The sequence below is a fragment of the Citrus clementina genome, unplaced genomic scaffold (genome assembly GCF_000493195.1).
Source record: "Citrus clementina cultivar Clemenules unplaced genomic scaffold, Citrus_clementina_v1.0 scaffold_6, whole genome shotgun sequence".
Lineage (NCBI taxonomy): Eukaryota > Viridiplantae > Streptophyta > Magnoliopsida > Sapindales > Rutaceae > Citrus > Citrus x clementina.
The window spans coordinates 15,671,783-15,687,189 of NW_006262139.1; the positions used below are offsets into that span (position 1 = coordinate 15,671,783).

A 15,407-nucleotide genomic window follows, 5' to 3' on the forward strand; every position below is an offset into this window, starting at 1 on the left:
TACGGCTACTGTTACCATTATTATTTGGACACTCCAATATAAAGGTTATGGAATCTGGCTCTGGTTATAAGCTTGTAACAGATCAAGTAGCTCATTAGCAGTATGAGCACAAATACAATTTTTTTCGCTGTGGTAGGAATAAAATAGTTTTTTATTGTATGGTTAAGAAATGCGATAAAGTCATCATAAAAGTTATTGACATTTAACAAATCGATGGGTTTCTGGTGAATGTTCATATGGGTCCAAGATGCTAATGTGATAAGTGTCTCTAGAGTTGCAAGATCTCCTGGTAAGAAAATAAAAGCATCAGCATGATTTAGCATTTCAGTTATTCTCTCTTGCATACCTGAGACGACTAACTCTTCTCTAGTTGGTGAATCAGACAAACAGCCCAAAGGTTTTAGGGTTCTTGGGATGATGCCTAACACTTGACTCCCTTTGACATAAGCAGCTCCTGAGACTAGTTTTGATAATCCTCGATCACCTCCTCCATATACCAAGTGTAATTTCCTTGCTGCTATACTTCGACCAAAATCTATAGCAACCTCAACGAACTCTTTATATTTGCCATGGTTAAACCCAGAGAAAACACAAATGCTCTTGAATTGTTTATTGGGAGTAGCTGCTATTAGAATACTTCTAAAAAATAATTTGTGAGTGCTTAAAAAAAATCATATTTAAGGATCTCGGCAACAATGATTCACAGCTGTATATGAGGTGATATGTCTATGTCAATTAACGTGTAAAACACATGGCTCGAGAGTAAAAAAAGAAATAGAAAAAAGTAAAAAGTAAACAATGATAAATTATTAAAGACAAGAATGCAAATGATAAAACAACGGTGAAATAAAACAACAGCGAAATGAAATGATATTTACAGGTAGTTGTGACTGTGGCTCACATCTTCCTCTGGTTTTACGTTCAGAAACGGCTTGAACCCCCTCTATGAGTCGAGGATAGACTTCCTATCCAGTTTTCCTATAAACTGGCAAATAAGGTCATTTATGAAATTCTAGTTATGCAACCCAAGAGGGGGTGAATTGGGATTTTAAAAATTAAGCTAAGCAAATCACACAACAATTTAATCTAATGCCTTAATGGAATAAAAAACAATAAATTCAATAAAGCATAATAATAAAGGAGTAAGGGAAGAGAGAGCAAACACAATGATTTTTACGTGGTTCGGCAATCCCTGCCTACGTCCACGTCTCCAAACTCACTCGGCTTGAGAATTTCACTAAGCAAACCTCCAAGGCTTCAAATGCTTACAATTGACTTCTAAGGTGTCAATGGACCTTCACAACAAGAGATTATCCCCAATCTCTTAACCCAAGTGTATTACAGCACTTACAATCTTTTAACTTGATTTTACAAAAAGGATTACAAATGAATTTTTCTCACACATTGTGTTTGATCACAAATGAAAGCTCAATGTGAATGAATGACATGAATACAAGGATTTAAAGCTCAATGAAAGTTGTATTCTATATATTTTGCTCAATGATGATCGTTGAAATTGTTCATGTTTGGATTTGAATGAGCTTATTTATAGTTGGAGCTAAAAACTAGTCATTATTGACTTTCTGTTCACTGTCGAATCGCCATTAACTAGATGTCGGATCGCCGTTTGACTTGTCAACATGACCGTTGGGCTGAATTTTCAAATTATCGGATCGCCGTTAGTGTCTAGAGGCTAATCTTTCAATTCTGTGCAATGTCGGTTAGCCGTTATCTAGATGTCGGATCACCGTTAGTGTCCAGAAGCTAATCTTCAGTTCTGTTCGATGTCGGATCGCCGTTTTGTACAGTAACTGCTACAGTGAACTATTTTATAAAATAATTGTTTGACCCCAAAACTTTATATAACTGTATTATAGCCCAAAACGTTATAAATTTTACAAATATGTCCAATTTCAAAATTTCTAAATAATGCTTACTATTCCTAAAATTTTCTGAAATTATTATATGGCCCACAATGCTATGAATATTTTTCAAATAAATCATTCTCTAAAATTTCAAGCAATACTTGTTGATTTCAAAGTTTTCAAAACTCTTTCAATTAAACCATAAACTTGAAAAACAACTAATTTCATAAAAGTATTTTTTCGTTAAATATAAAACCTTTAAAATATGAAAATAATGATTTATTTAAAATGTATAAAAATAAGTTGAGCTTTTAAAAACTTAATCATTCTTAATTTTGTTTGTTATCATCAAAATCAACATTATGAATACATAAATGTTAACAATCTCCCCCTTTTTTATGATGACAAACTTTTCGTGTATTTAAAGAATGATTGCACAAATTGCTCCCCCTAAATATAAGCTTCTCTTACAATTTAGCTAAATTAACAAATTTAAATACATGTATTCTTCTCCCCCTTATTATCAAAAAGAAAACTTAGTGAAAAAGAAAAAAAGTAGCAAATTTGTTACCCATGTTGCCGAGTAGAAATTTTGATAGAATCTCCCCCTAACAACAAGCATCACCTCAAATACAAGTTTAATAATATTACTCCCAAATTATTATAAATCATGATACAAGCCAACTCCATATACAAATCATCACATAATTCATCAACCATAAAAAGATCATGAACTATTATTCCATCAATTACCAAATCAACAACTTATAAAATTATCATATAAAACAACCATGTAGTCAAATCATCACCATAATCACATATCAATCATCAAAACAATACTCAAAGTGCATATTATTCTCCTCCTTTTGACAATATCGAAATGATATATTATTTTGTCTCCCCCTTTGGACAATAAAAAATTCAAAATGCATATTATCCAAAAGCATATTGTGTGCTCCCCCTAAATATATGGCCAATTTAAAATTTAAACCAAAATGATTTTATCCAAAAACATATCATATTTATCTCTCACTTCATTATATAAAAAAAATGATAGATAGATGCAATCAAAACAAGATCATCAAAAATAATTCGATGAAGATATTACCCATTTTGTGCGAGCAAAAATTTCGGCAAAATCTCCCCTTAAAAATGAACAAATCCTCAAATACACAACATAGTTAAAAATACTTCCATATAAGCTTAAACAATTATAACAAACCAACAACTCCGTCAATGATCTAATATAACATTTTAATATAATTTAAAAAATCTTATATGCTTAAAAATCTTGAAATATATATATATTTCCCTTTTTCGATATCATTTAAAACAAGTAAGGTATATTCAATAATACATCGATAAAGTACAAAAAATGCATCCATTCACTAATCATAGATTGCATAAGATCAAAGTTTCATCAAATACAATGTAATCATCAATGCACATTCTTTATCATAAAAACTTAAGTAAAACATAAGTACATAATGACAATATATAGATCATCAAAATCAACATAGCTATTAAGTAAGAAAAGCCATCATTATAAGTAAAGAACAAGTTATCAAATTCATAAGTGCAATAAGTCATTTGTACGAATTTTATAAATGATATAACACAATTAATAGCATATGAATTCACACATACATAAGAGATGGACAATGATGATAGACAATTAAGAAGATGAAATCAAAGACCATACAATCATCAAAATCAAACAAAGGCATCATGATAAATCACTCAATGTTATACACAATAATAATTTCATCATGTAAACATACAAGCATACTTTCGCAAATTCAAGCTAGTATCCATTTATCATGATCCACTCAACAAAATCAATATGGCAAGAATTGTTACCAAGCAATTAAATCATCTTACTCATCATTTTCTCTTAGATCATGATCAAATGAGTATTCTCACAAGTTTTCATCAAGAAATTCTCCACCATTTATTGATTATGGTACCTACAAATAAAATATTCAAGTTGTGTGCTTTGGTACCCAAATATTCTTGGGTTCTTGAGTGTTAGCAATGGTTCTTTTTGGAACCCAAATACATGTAGCTCCATAACTTGCATTTCTTTTAACTAGACATCTAAGCTTCATGTAACCATTTTGATTGCAATAATGGCATACAATTTGATCATTAATGGAGGTAGTTTTAACAAAATAACTCTTATAATATTTTTGTTTCAAATTTGGCTTATAACCAATGCCTCCCTTGTCAAACACACATTTTTGTGAATTAAGCAAGTTATCCAACATTTTTTGCCCATTTGTGAATTTTAACACAACATCACTAAGTTCAATGTTCTTTTTCTTGAGCATTTCATTTTCCTTTTTCAAATCATCTACATGTTGCTCTATATGCTCATGTGAAGTATTTGGTTTCTCATTTGATAATGCAGTTCTATTATGCAAAGTTTTATTCTTTATTTCTAGTACTTTAATCTTTTCATTTAATGAATCATTGCATTTTTGTAAAGCATTATTTTCATTTTTCAAGTCATCTACATGTGATTTTAGATGCTCGTTTGAAGTGCTACATTTCTCATTTGATAATGCAACTTTATCATGAAATGTTTTATTCTCTAATTCTAGGCATATAATCTTTGCACTTAGAAATTCATTTTCATTGAGCTCTACCATTTTCTTTTTAAGACATGCATTCTTTTTACCAATTTTCATCCACTCATTATACAATTCTTTAAACGCATCATGTAATTCATCATAAGTAGGAAGATCATTTACCTCATCAAGTTCATCATCTGATTCATCTCCAATTGCCATGAGAGCTAGATTTGTCATTTCTTCATGCTCTTCATCATCACTTGTTTCCTCATCGCTATCATCACATGTGGCTACCATTGCTTTCTTCTTGAGCTTATTGAGAAGAGAACATTCCGTTCTTATATGGCCAGGCTTCTTGCACTCATAACATTTGATTACTTCCTTCTTCTCCTTTCGGCTCTTGAGGTCTCTAAATTTTCTTCGCTCACTGAATTTCTTAAAAACTTTTCTAAACCTCCTAGCCATCATATCCATCTCCTCCTCATCCAGCTCGCTTTCCTCATCACTCTCATGTTTCGAGACTTTGAGAGCGATGTTTTTCTTCTTCTCCTCATTGCCTTTTTCGGCCGCCAAGTCTTCCTCATAAGAAATAAAAGAACCAATTAAATCATCAATAGGTAAGATATTTAAATTTTTGGCTTCCTCAATGGCAGTCCTTTTTGGTCTCCATTCCTTATGTAGTGACCTAATGATTTTCTTAATTTTTTCGCTATTTGAAAAGGTCTTTCCTAGGGCTCCTAGAGTGTTCACTATTTCCGTAAATCTAGTATACATAGAATACACACTCTCATTTTGTTCCATTTGGAACAATTCATATTGTCGAGTGTACCTACTAATTTTAGACTCTTTCACTTGATTCGTGCCTTCATAAACAACTTCAAGTTTGTACCAAATTTCATTAGCACTTTCACAACTAGATACTCTATGAAACCCTTTCTTATCTAATCCACAAAACAAGGCATTTATAACTTTGGAATTTAGAGAAGCTTTTCTCTTTTTCAATTTATTCCATTCCCGTGAAAGTTTTGGAATATCTTTCCTGACTTCGTTTTTAGTCAAATGCATAAATGGACCATCACAAGCAATTTCCCAAATTTCATAATCTAAAGCTTATAAATAAATTCTCATCCTAGTTTTTCAATATGGGTAGTCATTACCATCAAAGAACGGTGGTCTAATTGTAGATTGTCTTTCTCTAAAGGTTGAGTCATTATAGGTTTTCATGGATCTTTAACTCTAGACGGTTAAGTCTACACAAGAGCACCTTGCTTTGATACCAAATGAAATTCTAGTTATGCAACCTAAGAGGGGGCTGAATTGGGGTTTTAAAAATTAAGCTAAGCAAATCAATTGAATTCGGGGCATGTTTGAAAATAAAATAAAATCTCTATTATTACATAAAATTGATAAAACATAAGAGATATAAATGATTTTTTTCCTTAATCAGACCAGGCTACAGACTAGCCGTCGGTCCACCACTACTCTCAAGGCCGCCAGGCACTGACTTTATATCTAAACAAGGCCCATAATTTTCTCCATGAGGATTTTTCAATAAAAGAAATCTCGTACTTTATTGGAATAGGAGACATGTTTACAACTTTGTAAACAGAATTTTACAACGCTGGAAAAAGGCAATTTACAATGTTGTAAATTTGTCCCTCATTTTAATAAAGTGTGGAGTTGCCTTATCGGTAGCTGGCTCATTTTCTCCATATCCTCTAATTGTATCTTCCAATTTTAATTATTTTTTGGTCGGAATCTAATTTTACAATAATTTGATCCACATATACATTGAGACTCAATCATTTCATAATCAAATAACAGTCTTATGTTGATAGTGCTTGTGACTTAAGATTTAAAATTTTATGTATAGACCAAGAGGACTTTGGTGCCCCTAAAGCATTCTCCTTATACATTCACTATTTATAACGTGTGTTTGCATATCATCATGATTAGTTGAAGTTTGTATATGTCAATGAGAGAATGAAAAAAGATGGGTCAATTGGACCTGATTCAATTTTCACTTTTTTCTTTTCTTAATTGTAGAAAACAAGAACAAACTATTTTTCTTGAAAAATAAAAATACTAGAGAAAAGCTTACTAAACACATTTTCTAACTTATATTTTTGGAAAACGAAAAATAGTGTAAAAAACAAAAATACCAAACACCCTAAATTTTTTTAATATTTAAAACACAATAAACTCCCACATATATATACACACACACCCACACCCACACAATTTTTTTTTAATTATTATTATGTATGAATAATAATTGGTGACTAAAATACTTCATAAAACTAGCGGCTAAATATAAGATATTTAACCTTACTTAGGGTAAAGTACAAGCCAAACTCTATTGAGTGAGAAAATCAGTTTAATTCTTAGAGTTTTCAAAGCATTAGACTTATGTGATCAATCCAACGATTTAAAACAGTTTGCTGTTAGTTACAGCAGATGTAACTTAGCTGGACCCTGTTGCAAAGCTTTTATTTTGCTCAGATTTCCCGCTCTCTCAATCTCTCTCCCCTAACGGTAGCCAGTTTTAAATTAAAAATAAAAGATAAAAAATTCACTCTCATTTCGATTTCTCCCATAAGGGTTTCTCAAATCAAAATGAAACCAAATCACAATATCAAGAAACCAGACTCGTCTTCAAAGGTACGTCACAGTTTTCCAGTTTCTGTTTTCCAATTCAAAGACCTAATTTCAAATTTTTTTAATCAAATAACTATTTCTAATCAAAATTTCGGAGCTCACTTTTGTTTTTAAAATTAGCAGCTGAGTTTAGAAGAGATAATTGGATTGAATACGAGGAACTGCAATGGGTTGGCTTCGAATACTTCAACCGCGAAGTGCGCTTACGTGGCCGGATGTGTTTTGGTGGTTTACGATGTGGATTCGAGCACTCAATCGCACCTCATGGTGTCTCATCGAATGCCTAAGCCTCTCTGCTGCGTTGCCATGTCACGCGATGGCCGTTATGTAGCTGCTGGAGAGGTATTGCATCAATTTGACAACAAAATGTGCAATTAACCTGTTAATTCTTCAATTCAAAAAATAAAAAATCTATTGATTGTTGTATTTATTTATGAATTTCTCAAAACAAGGCCATTCAAATTTTAGAAAATGCTGATTCTTCATGATTGTTGGCAATTCAGCTCAAAATTGCTTAAATTCAATTCTCACCTGCTAAGGACCTTGTACAATTTCAAATGTGCGCAAAGAATTACAAAAAGATATGAAGTTGTGAATTTGAATGCATTGATTAATCGATTCATTAGTGAGGGGTTGGACCAATTGTTGGTTGCAGCAATTAAGTTGTGGTCCATATTTTGAAAGATGCCAAGTTCACAAGAGGGAACTGTAGATATTGAGAATTATATTTATGTATTTTGTAAGGGGTTGGAAATAGTATTTGGGTTATTTTTACGTCTAATAGTAGCTATATGCATCTTTTATGATCTTGCAGTCAGGGCCGCAACCTGCAGTTTTAGTTTGGGACTGTGCAAATCTGGCCTTTATTTCTGAATTGAAAGGCCATTTGTATGGAGTTGAGTGCATTGCTTTCTCACCAGATGGTTCGTTACAAACTTACAATCATTCAATTAGAAGAGCTATATTTTGACTTTATCTATTTATATGAGTTGATATTTTCATGCAATGTTTATTTTCATAAAGTTTATGCATTGATTATTTGACCATTCATCCATATTTTGCTAATGTTTTACTTCAAGGAGAACATCTGGTGACTGTTGGGGGTTATATTTACCTTTGGAATTGGCGGAGTGCAATGTTGGTTACGAAGCTTAAAGCAAATTCATCTTGTTCTGCCATTACTTCTGCGTGTTTCTCATCAGATGCAAAATTCATTGTTACTGCTGGAAAGAAGCACTTGAAATTCTGGACAATTGGATCGTCTGCGACTGCAAGGAGCCGTTTAAACAAAGGCACAGAATCTTTAACACTGCATGCGAAGCCAGTCAATCTAGGCATTCAGAAAGAAAGTTATTTTGTCTCTGTCATATCTGCCACCTGGACTGATAATGGTGTTGTAAATCAAGAACAGGCTGGAGAAAGTTTTACCATATATGCACTGACTGATGCAGGTTAATGTTTGCTTTAAGAAAAACTGAAGAAGTTCAGTGCATTGGAGTTATTGAAGTGTGGTTAATGAGTGCCATTCTGCTCCTTATGATTACAGGCATTTTGTATATTGTACATTCTGGGCTTTCAGTAACAAAGTCAGTGGATTTGAAGGTAAATTTGGCTCTTTTTTATCTTTTTCCTCATTTTCTTTAATAGTAGGTTTTCAGCTAACCTAGTTGCCCGGCAAAAGTAAATAGAGGGTCAACAGCTGAAAGATGCTACTGATTTTGATGGACCAATTAAAGAAAGGAAAATCCCTTTACTTTCCCCAAGGTTCAATCCCATAATGACAATGCTAAAGGTTGGGCTGGTGTTGTCAGGTTTTGAAATGCTTCAGCTTGGTTAATTTTAATTTTCATGATAGCGTCTATCTCCTGAAAAACTGAAATGGATATCAATAAGTACCAGATCCATAAGTTGCTTCCATTGAGGCAAGATAAACTAGCACAGAAGTATTGTTGCAAGTTGAATAAGCTCATATCAAGCCATGAATGTCTACTATGCACTGAATTTAATTGCTTAAAAGTTAATACTTGTATGAAAGTCATTTTTATTATATTACTTTTCTAATATTACCTGTTTATATTTTACAGTACTCCTAACTCTATTTTCAGGTTAAAAACGGATTTGCACTCTCTGCATCCAGCAAGTTAATAGCTTGTGCTTGCAGCAATGGAGCGGTACATCTTTTTGACATTCAGTCTCTTAAACATGCTGGAACGCTTCACTATTCAGAGGCCAAAAAGTGCAATGGAGAAAATGATACGGTTTCTACTGCTAAAGCAACTGAATTGTATTTTAAACTAACCCCTACTATTCCCAATGCAATTGCTTGTCAGTTCTCAACATCAGAAAAGCTTGGTGAGCACGTAACTATACAATTGCCTTGATAAGTGGATTTTCCCGTTGTTCAAATCTTGAACTTATCAATGCTTCTGCTTTTCAGTGGTGGTTTATGGTGATCATAGTCTCTATGTATGGGACATTCATGATGTGAATGAGGTAGTTGCTTAGAGTAAGAATTAATGCTTTTCTCTTATAACTTATTATTTGATTCATAAAGTTGCCTATATTTGTTTCTTGTTTTTGTTTTTTAGTATTGGTTGCTGCTTCAATCTCCACTCTATTGAATGTTTTAAAAATTTTCAAGGCTACAAGGTGTTGTGTGCTAGTGTCCCATTCTGCGTGCATATGGGATATCAAGAATGTTGGCTGTGAAAACATGCACGATCCATCCGTTTCATGTGTTGCTAGGGGATGTACTGGTGGAGTTTCTTTCTCGACATGCTCAGCTGATGGAACTATCAGGTTATGGGATCTGGCCCTGCAATCTGAGTTGTCAAAGGATGTCTTGGGTCATGAATCTCTGAATATTGAACCCATGAGCACTGCACATTTAGGTAATTACCACATTCTGAGGCACTGACAAACAAATCCACAAGGATACAACTGTACCTATGTGCACTTTTTAAAACTCTGCAAAATGTTTATTTATTGATATTTTACAGAATTTATACAAACTTCCTTTTCCCTATTGATATTCTCATCCATTTTGTCACTGCAGTTAGTGCTGGGATTTTTGAATGTAATACTATGGAGACAAGTGTGAGCACTCAAGGGTACCGGTCGATGGCAGTTAGCTCAGAGGGGAAGTACCTTGCTGCTGGTGATTTTGATGGAAACCTTCACATCTATGACTTAAAATCTTCTGATTATACATATATTGAGGTGAACCTTAGCATAGACATTTTTCTTCAAAATCATTTCCTGAAGAAACAATCAATGTGAAGCACAAAACTAAGCTCTTTTCAAATGGTTGGTGATGAAATGATGGTCATCTTAATATGAATAATATGAGCTATTTTGCAGGATGCCCATGATGCAGAGATCCTTTCATTGAGTTTCAGTTTGTCAAGCAAGAAAGATGATGTTTTAGAAGAAGTCACCGATAGCCATTACTTCCTTGCTTCTGGGGGAAGGGATCGAACAATCCATCTATATGATGTTAAAAGGTTTAGCTTCTTATATTGTACACGTCTTTAGCTTATTGAATGTGTATACTAACTAGGCTTCCCTTATATCAGGAATTTTGATCTCATTGAAAGTATTGATGACCATTCAGCAGCGGTGACTGCAGTGAAATTTACTTGTAATGGCCGTAAGATTCTGAGTTGTAGTGCTGATAGGTATGCTGCTATAACTTCAATTTTCATTGCATCACAAATCTATCAAATCTTAAGTCGAAGGAGCGTTTGGTAATAGTTAGGAAAGGAAATCAATTCTTCACTATTAATATTTCACTTCAAACAAGTTGTCATTTGGCTTTTGAAATAGCAGTATCTGTTGCATCTATCTGATCATTTTCAAAAAATCAAAGATTGTTGGAATTCACCTTTTATTTCATATTTGGTGACAACGATCCTTTTGTTGTAAAGGAACTTATGATGTCATTCTGACATGGGTTTGTGCTTCAACTAGCCATTTGTAAATTTAATTACCTAGAAGGATCCAGATGCCTATGTTTGTAGATAAGATTATTATTCTTTCATACAGGTCTCTTGTCTTTCGTGATGTTGTTGAAACCAATAGTGGTTATAAGATTTTGCGCCGTCATCAACAATTGGCATCTCAGGGAACCGTATATGACATGGATATAGACCCAACAATGGAGGTTGTCATTACTGTTGGGCAGGTAAATGGTGTGTTAATAGCAATTCAAGAGTAAATAAATTTTCATTAATGATGCTTTGGAATGGCTTCTACTATCAACATGTAATGCAACCAGCCAAACTGGTCTTTGAATGTGTGTCGAGTACACAAAAATCTTTGGTTAGCTGGCTGAATAATTTGATTAGCAAATTCCCTTGGATTCTTGTGATTTGGGTTCAAGAGTTTGATTATTTAATTACTCATTGGTATACTCATAGGATAAGAAGATAAACTCATTCAGCATTGCCACTGGAAAACTTATTAGATCATTCAAGCAAGCTAAAGACTTTGGAGATCCCATGAAGGTGAGCTACATTGACAACCAGCATTGTTGCACCATTATGTTGTTGGGTTGTGACCTGATAATTTTTACAGGTGACAGTGGACCCAAGTGGCAGTTACCTGGTTTGCTCCTACTCAAACAAGTCTATCTGCTTGTATGACTTCATTAGCGGTGAGATGGTTGCAAAAGCCATGGGCCATGGTGAAGTTATAACTTGTGTCACCTTCCTACCTGATTGCAAGCACATTGTTTCTGTAAGTTCCTGTTATGATCCAGTTTCAATTTTAATAGACAATGATATGAAATATCTTTCAAATTGCTTTGTATCCCACAAATAATAATAACTTTCATTTTTTATTATTGGATAGACTCCTAACTTTATTGATGTATTCAGGTAGGGGGTGATGGTTGTATTTTTTTATGGAAAGTTCCTGCTCATTTGGCTTCTAGGATAGTGCAGAGAGTGAAGGAAAAGTATGGTATTTTGCCCCCAAGAAACTTTGCCCAGCCAGCAGCTTTAAGTCAAATCATCTTCTGTGAAGAGGAAGATCAGAAATGTAGAATGGACTCGGTCGATATGTCATTTAAGAAGGATCTCGACCAAATTGGACCTCATCTGCACTATCATGGTGTGAAACCTCATCTGACCTCAGCATTCAAATTTAGCATTTCAAGACTTCCAAAGTGGGCACAAAAGAAAGTAACAGACTCCGAAATTGTCCCTGGGAATCTTGATTTCAGTTTGTCCCAGGTAATTTATTTTCAGGCTCTTCACATATGAAATTTGCATTCTGATGTCTGAGAAAACTAAGTTACAATTTCACATTCTGTTGGAAAATTGTACTCTAGTAGGAACCTTTTTCATACCTTATTGCACTTTTTTCAATTTGACAAGTTTCTTAATAGTTCTGAATTTCTTTCATTTTGAATATCTCCACTGCTGCTTGGGGCAAGCAGGAAGTAGAAAAAAAGTCTTTGTCACCTTTTGTTGGTGATGTTGGGGGTTATTCTCCTGAGAGTCAAGAAGTTCAAATTCCATCTAATCATGATTTGGAAGAAAGTAATTCATGCACCAGTTGTTTTTCCACAAGTTTTTCGGATGCTAAAAAGAGCCAAAGTTCACCGTTGCCACAGGAGACCGTCAGGTTAGCATTTATTATATTTGTCAATAATATCCTTGTTCTTCTTATTTATGGTGGGTGCTCTATTAACTAATGGTTTTCATATGCATTTCAGCAGCTTTGCCCTTGGCAAACGTTGGCTCAGAGTGTATACTGTATGTATGGACTTATTAAATTCCCCAGAGGTGCTGAGTTTAAAATATGGGAAGAGGCCACCACTATCCTCAAGTTTGTGTAAGGCCAATTCTGTTTGTTATCAGATTCTTGTTGAGTTTCTTTTCTAATAAGCATATATGAAAAAAATGACAAAAAATTTTGAGAATAAGGTTATTATCTTGGTATGATTTTCATGGAGGATGAGTAGAGGACAAAAATAAAGATTACTGATATCAATAGTTAACTGGCCAGAGAGAATGACCTCTTCTTGTCCTCATTTCCAAATTGCAATATTATAGAACATGAATCATCATTTTGGAATTTCATTGAGATGAACACTTACTGTGTCACCAAAGTTGAGAACTTATCCATGAGATGGCTATTATTAGCTTTTTTTTTTGAGCTACAATTCATGATAATTTCTTGATAGAGATACATTTTTCATCCTAACTAGTAACTGAAAGGAACTCAATATCCCTAATGAAATGCCAAGCATGCCAAGCATCTATGTTTGGGACATATGTTTGTTACTTCTGTCCCAGTATTATGTTTCTCCTTTTTCTAATGATATCATTTTCGTGCAGCTAAAAGCCCAATAAACATTCTGAGTGATGATTTGCATGGTGCCAATGGACAGGGTGCCACTAAAAACCAACATGCCAGTCCCAATGACATCAGCTTTCTTGGCAAGAAAAATTATCAATTGACATGAAAAATCTGAGTGCAATTAATGAGACAATGGCTGACTTGGCAGGACAATCGTGTTCAGAAAAGAGTGAGATGCAAGAAAATATAGATGTTAACACATGCCTCAAAAATTCTGAAGATAGTGATTTGTTCAAGCAGCATTTTGGCAGTTTATCCGCAACAAATATGGTGAGTGCTGTTTCATGCTACAGTGCATATAATTTCCTGGGCCTTTTTTCGGCCATCAAATTGTGATTTCTGTCAATGCAGTTTTATACGTTTATGTACACGAAAAGAAACAAAATTTCTGATAGACCCCTAGTATGTTTGATATGAGGTTTTGTTGAGTGTTGTATGAAAGTTACTTATGCTTACAGGTAAAGAATAGGGCATCAGCAGTGGGAAGAAGATTCTCCTCACAATATGTCGTACATAGGGACTATGGTCGGGGCTCCAAGAGACTCTTTGACACACCTGTCCAAAATTCTGGCCTCAGTTCTTTGAATTGTGCAGAAAAATCTGGCTCCCATGTCAAATCAGAGAATCACACATGGCCAATGATAGATTCTTTTGGACAGGTTAGTCTCTATCCATGTTTTACAAACTCTGGTGACCTTCTTTTGTAAACAAAAGTACTAAAACAATATTCTTGGAAAAGCAAAAATAGAAGCACAGTTTAATTCAGTTGATAGTTACCATTGAGATTGAACTCCTGAAGCATGGTATCTTTTGGCATTTCGTGCGCATAGTCTTTTACAATGAACTCTACTTTCTTTTTAGCTTCCTATTTCATTGTGCACATATGCATCTGATCATTTACACAGCGTAAGTAGATATATCATATTGTTTTAAAGAACCATGTGATATCCTTTAGCCATGTGATATCCTTTGTAAGAGAACACCATGCAGTAGATTATATATTTTTCCCTTTGAATGTTCTTTCCAGGACCCGAAGAACCTTAATCAAAGCTTGTTTAGCCCAGATCATGCACTCTGTCAAGACGATATAACTAAATGCCTACTCAAGGGAAATTCTATGGACATTGAATTAGCGGAAGCAACATTTCCGGTAAGGAATGAAGTTCTGGAAAGAATAACTGAATGCAAGAAAGCTTTAGTTAATCTTGAAGCTGCAGCTAAAAGTGTAGACCAGTTATTTTCAAAATTAGACACTCAGCTTTCTGGAGAAGAGATCTCTACTGGGCCTGGAGCTCAGTTATACAACAAAGCAGCCGAACTGCTTCCATCAATTGCAGAGAAAGTAAATGCTGTAGCCAAACAAGTGCGAAATAGAAACAATGATGTATCTGAGAGAAGTGGAATTGAAGTGTCGAGATTTGAACCTTTGTTAGGAACATTGGCTGAAAGTTTATCTCAGAAAGTTGTGGAGATCCTGAAGAACAACCTCAGCAATGCTTAACTTTTAAAATTTAGATCATGTTAAATGTATCATGAAATAACATCATTGAATTCGTGAAAAATAATGACTGGCTTACTAAGTTGGGATGCAAAGTCTGTATGGCAAATGATGTGGCACTATTAATATATAGTTGTTGAGCCTATCATTCTCATAGAAATTCTATTAGTGCTACATTAAGTAGAGATGCAAACTTTGTATACTTTATAATGTATCACTAGTGTAAATAATCAATCACACCCATGCTGCCCATTGTTTTGCAGTTTTGCTTCAACAGAAGTTGCAGGTTATATTGTAGAGCCCAGCCCAAAAACCAGCTTCAATAGTTGGCTACTTGGCTCTTTCATAGGCCCTAAGAATATTCCTAAGTCGCTCATTTATGTGGTGTAATGAGTAGCCATTGATCTTTTGAGCACTGAAATCAACAAAGTTGGGCTCCATGGCTTA

The 15,407-nt window shown here is 34.1% G+C and overlaps 1 protein-coding gene across 1 annotated transcript; it reads left to right on the plus strand.

Annotated features, from left to right (window-relative positions):
• The first annotated feature begins 7,002 nt into the window (after window positions 1-7,002).
• On the plus strand, window positions 7,003-15,205 carry LOC18039814 (mitogen-activated protein kinase-binding protein 1). The gene is made up of 21 exons (XM_024182580.1): window positions 7,003-7,099; window positions 7,220-7,438; window positions 7,911-8,019; window positions 8,176-8,547; window positions 8,643-8,698; window positions 9,202-9,448; window positions 9,534-9,589; window positions 9,738-9,987; window positions 10,152-10,315; window positions 10,457-10,599; window positions 10,672-10,773; window positions 11,141-11,279; window positions 11,515-11,601; window positions 11,672-11,833; window positions 11,974-12,330; window positions 12,537-12,724; window positions 12,816-12,934; window positions 13,441-13,565; window positions 13,598-13,732; window positions 13,921-14,121; window positions 14,490-15,205. Exons 1-21 carry the CDS (start codon window positions 7,055-7,057, stop codon window positions 14,961-14,963), a joined length of 3,750 nt encoding a protein of 1,249 aa, XP_024038348.1. The 5' UTR covers window positions 7,003-7,054; the 3' UTR covers window positions 14,964-15,205.
• Window positions 15,206-15,407: the final 202 nt, after the last annotated feature.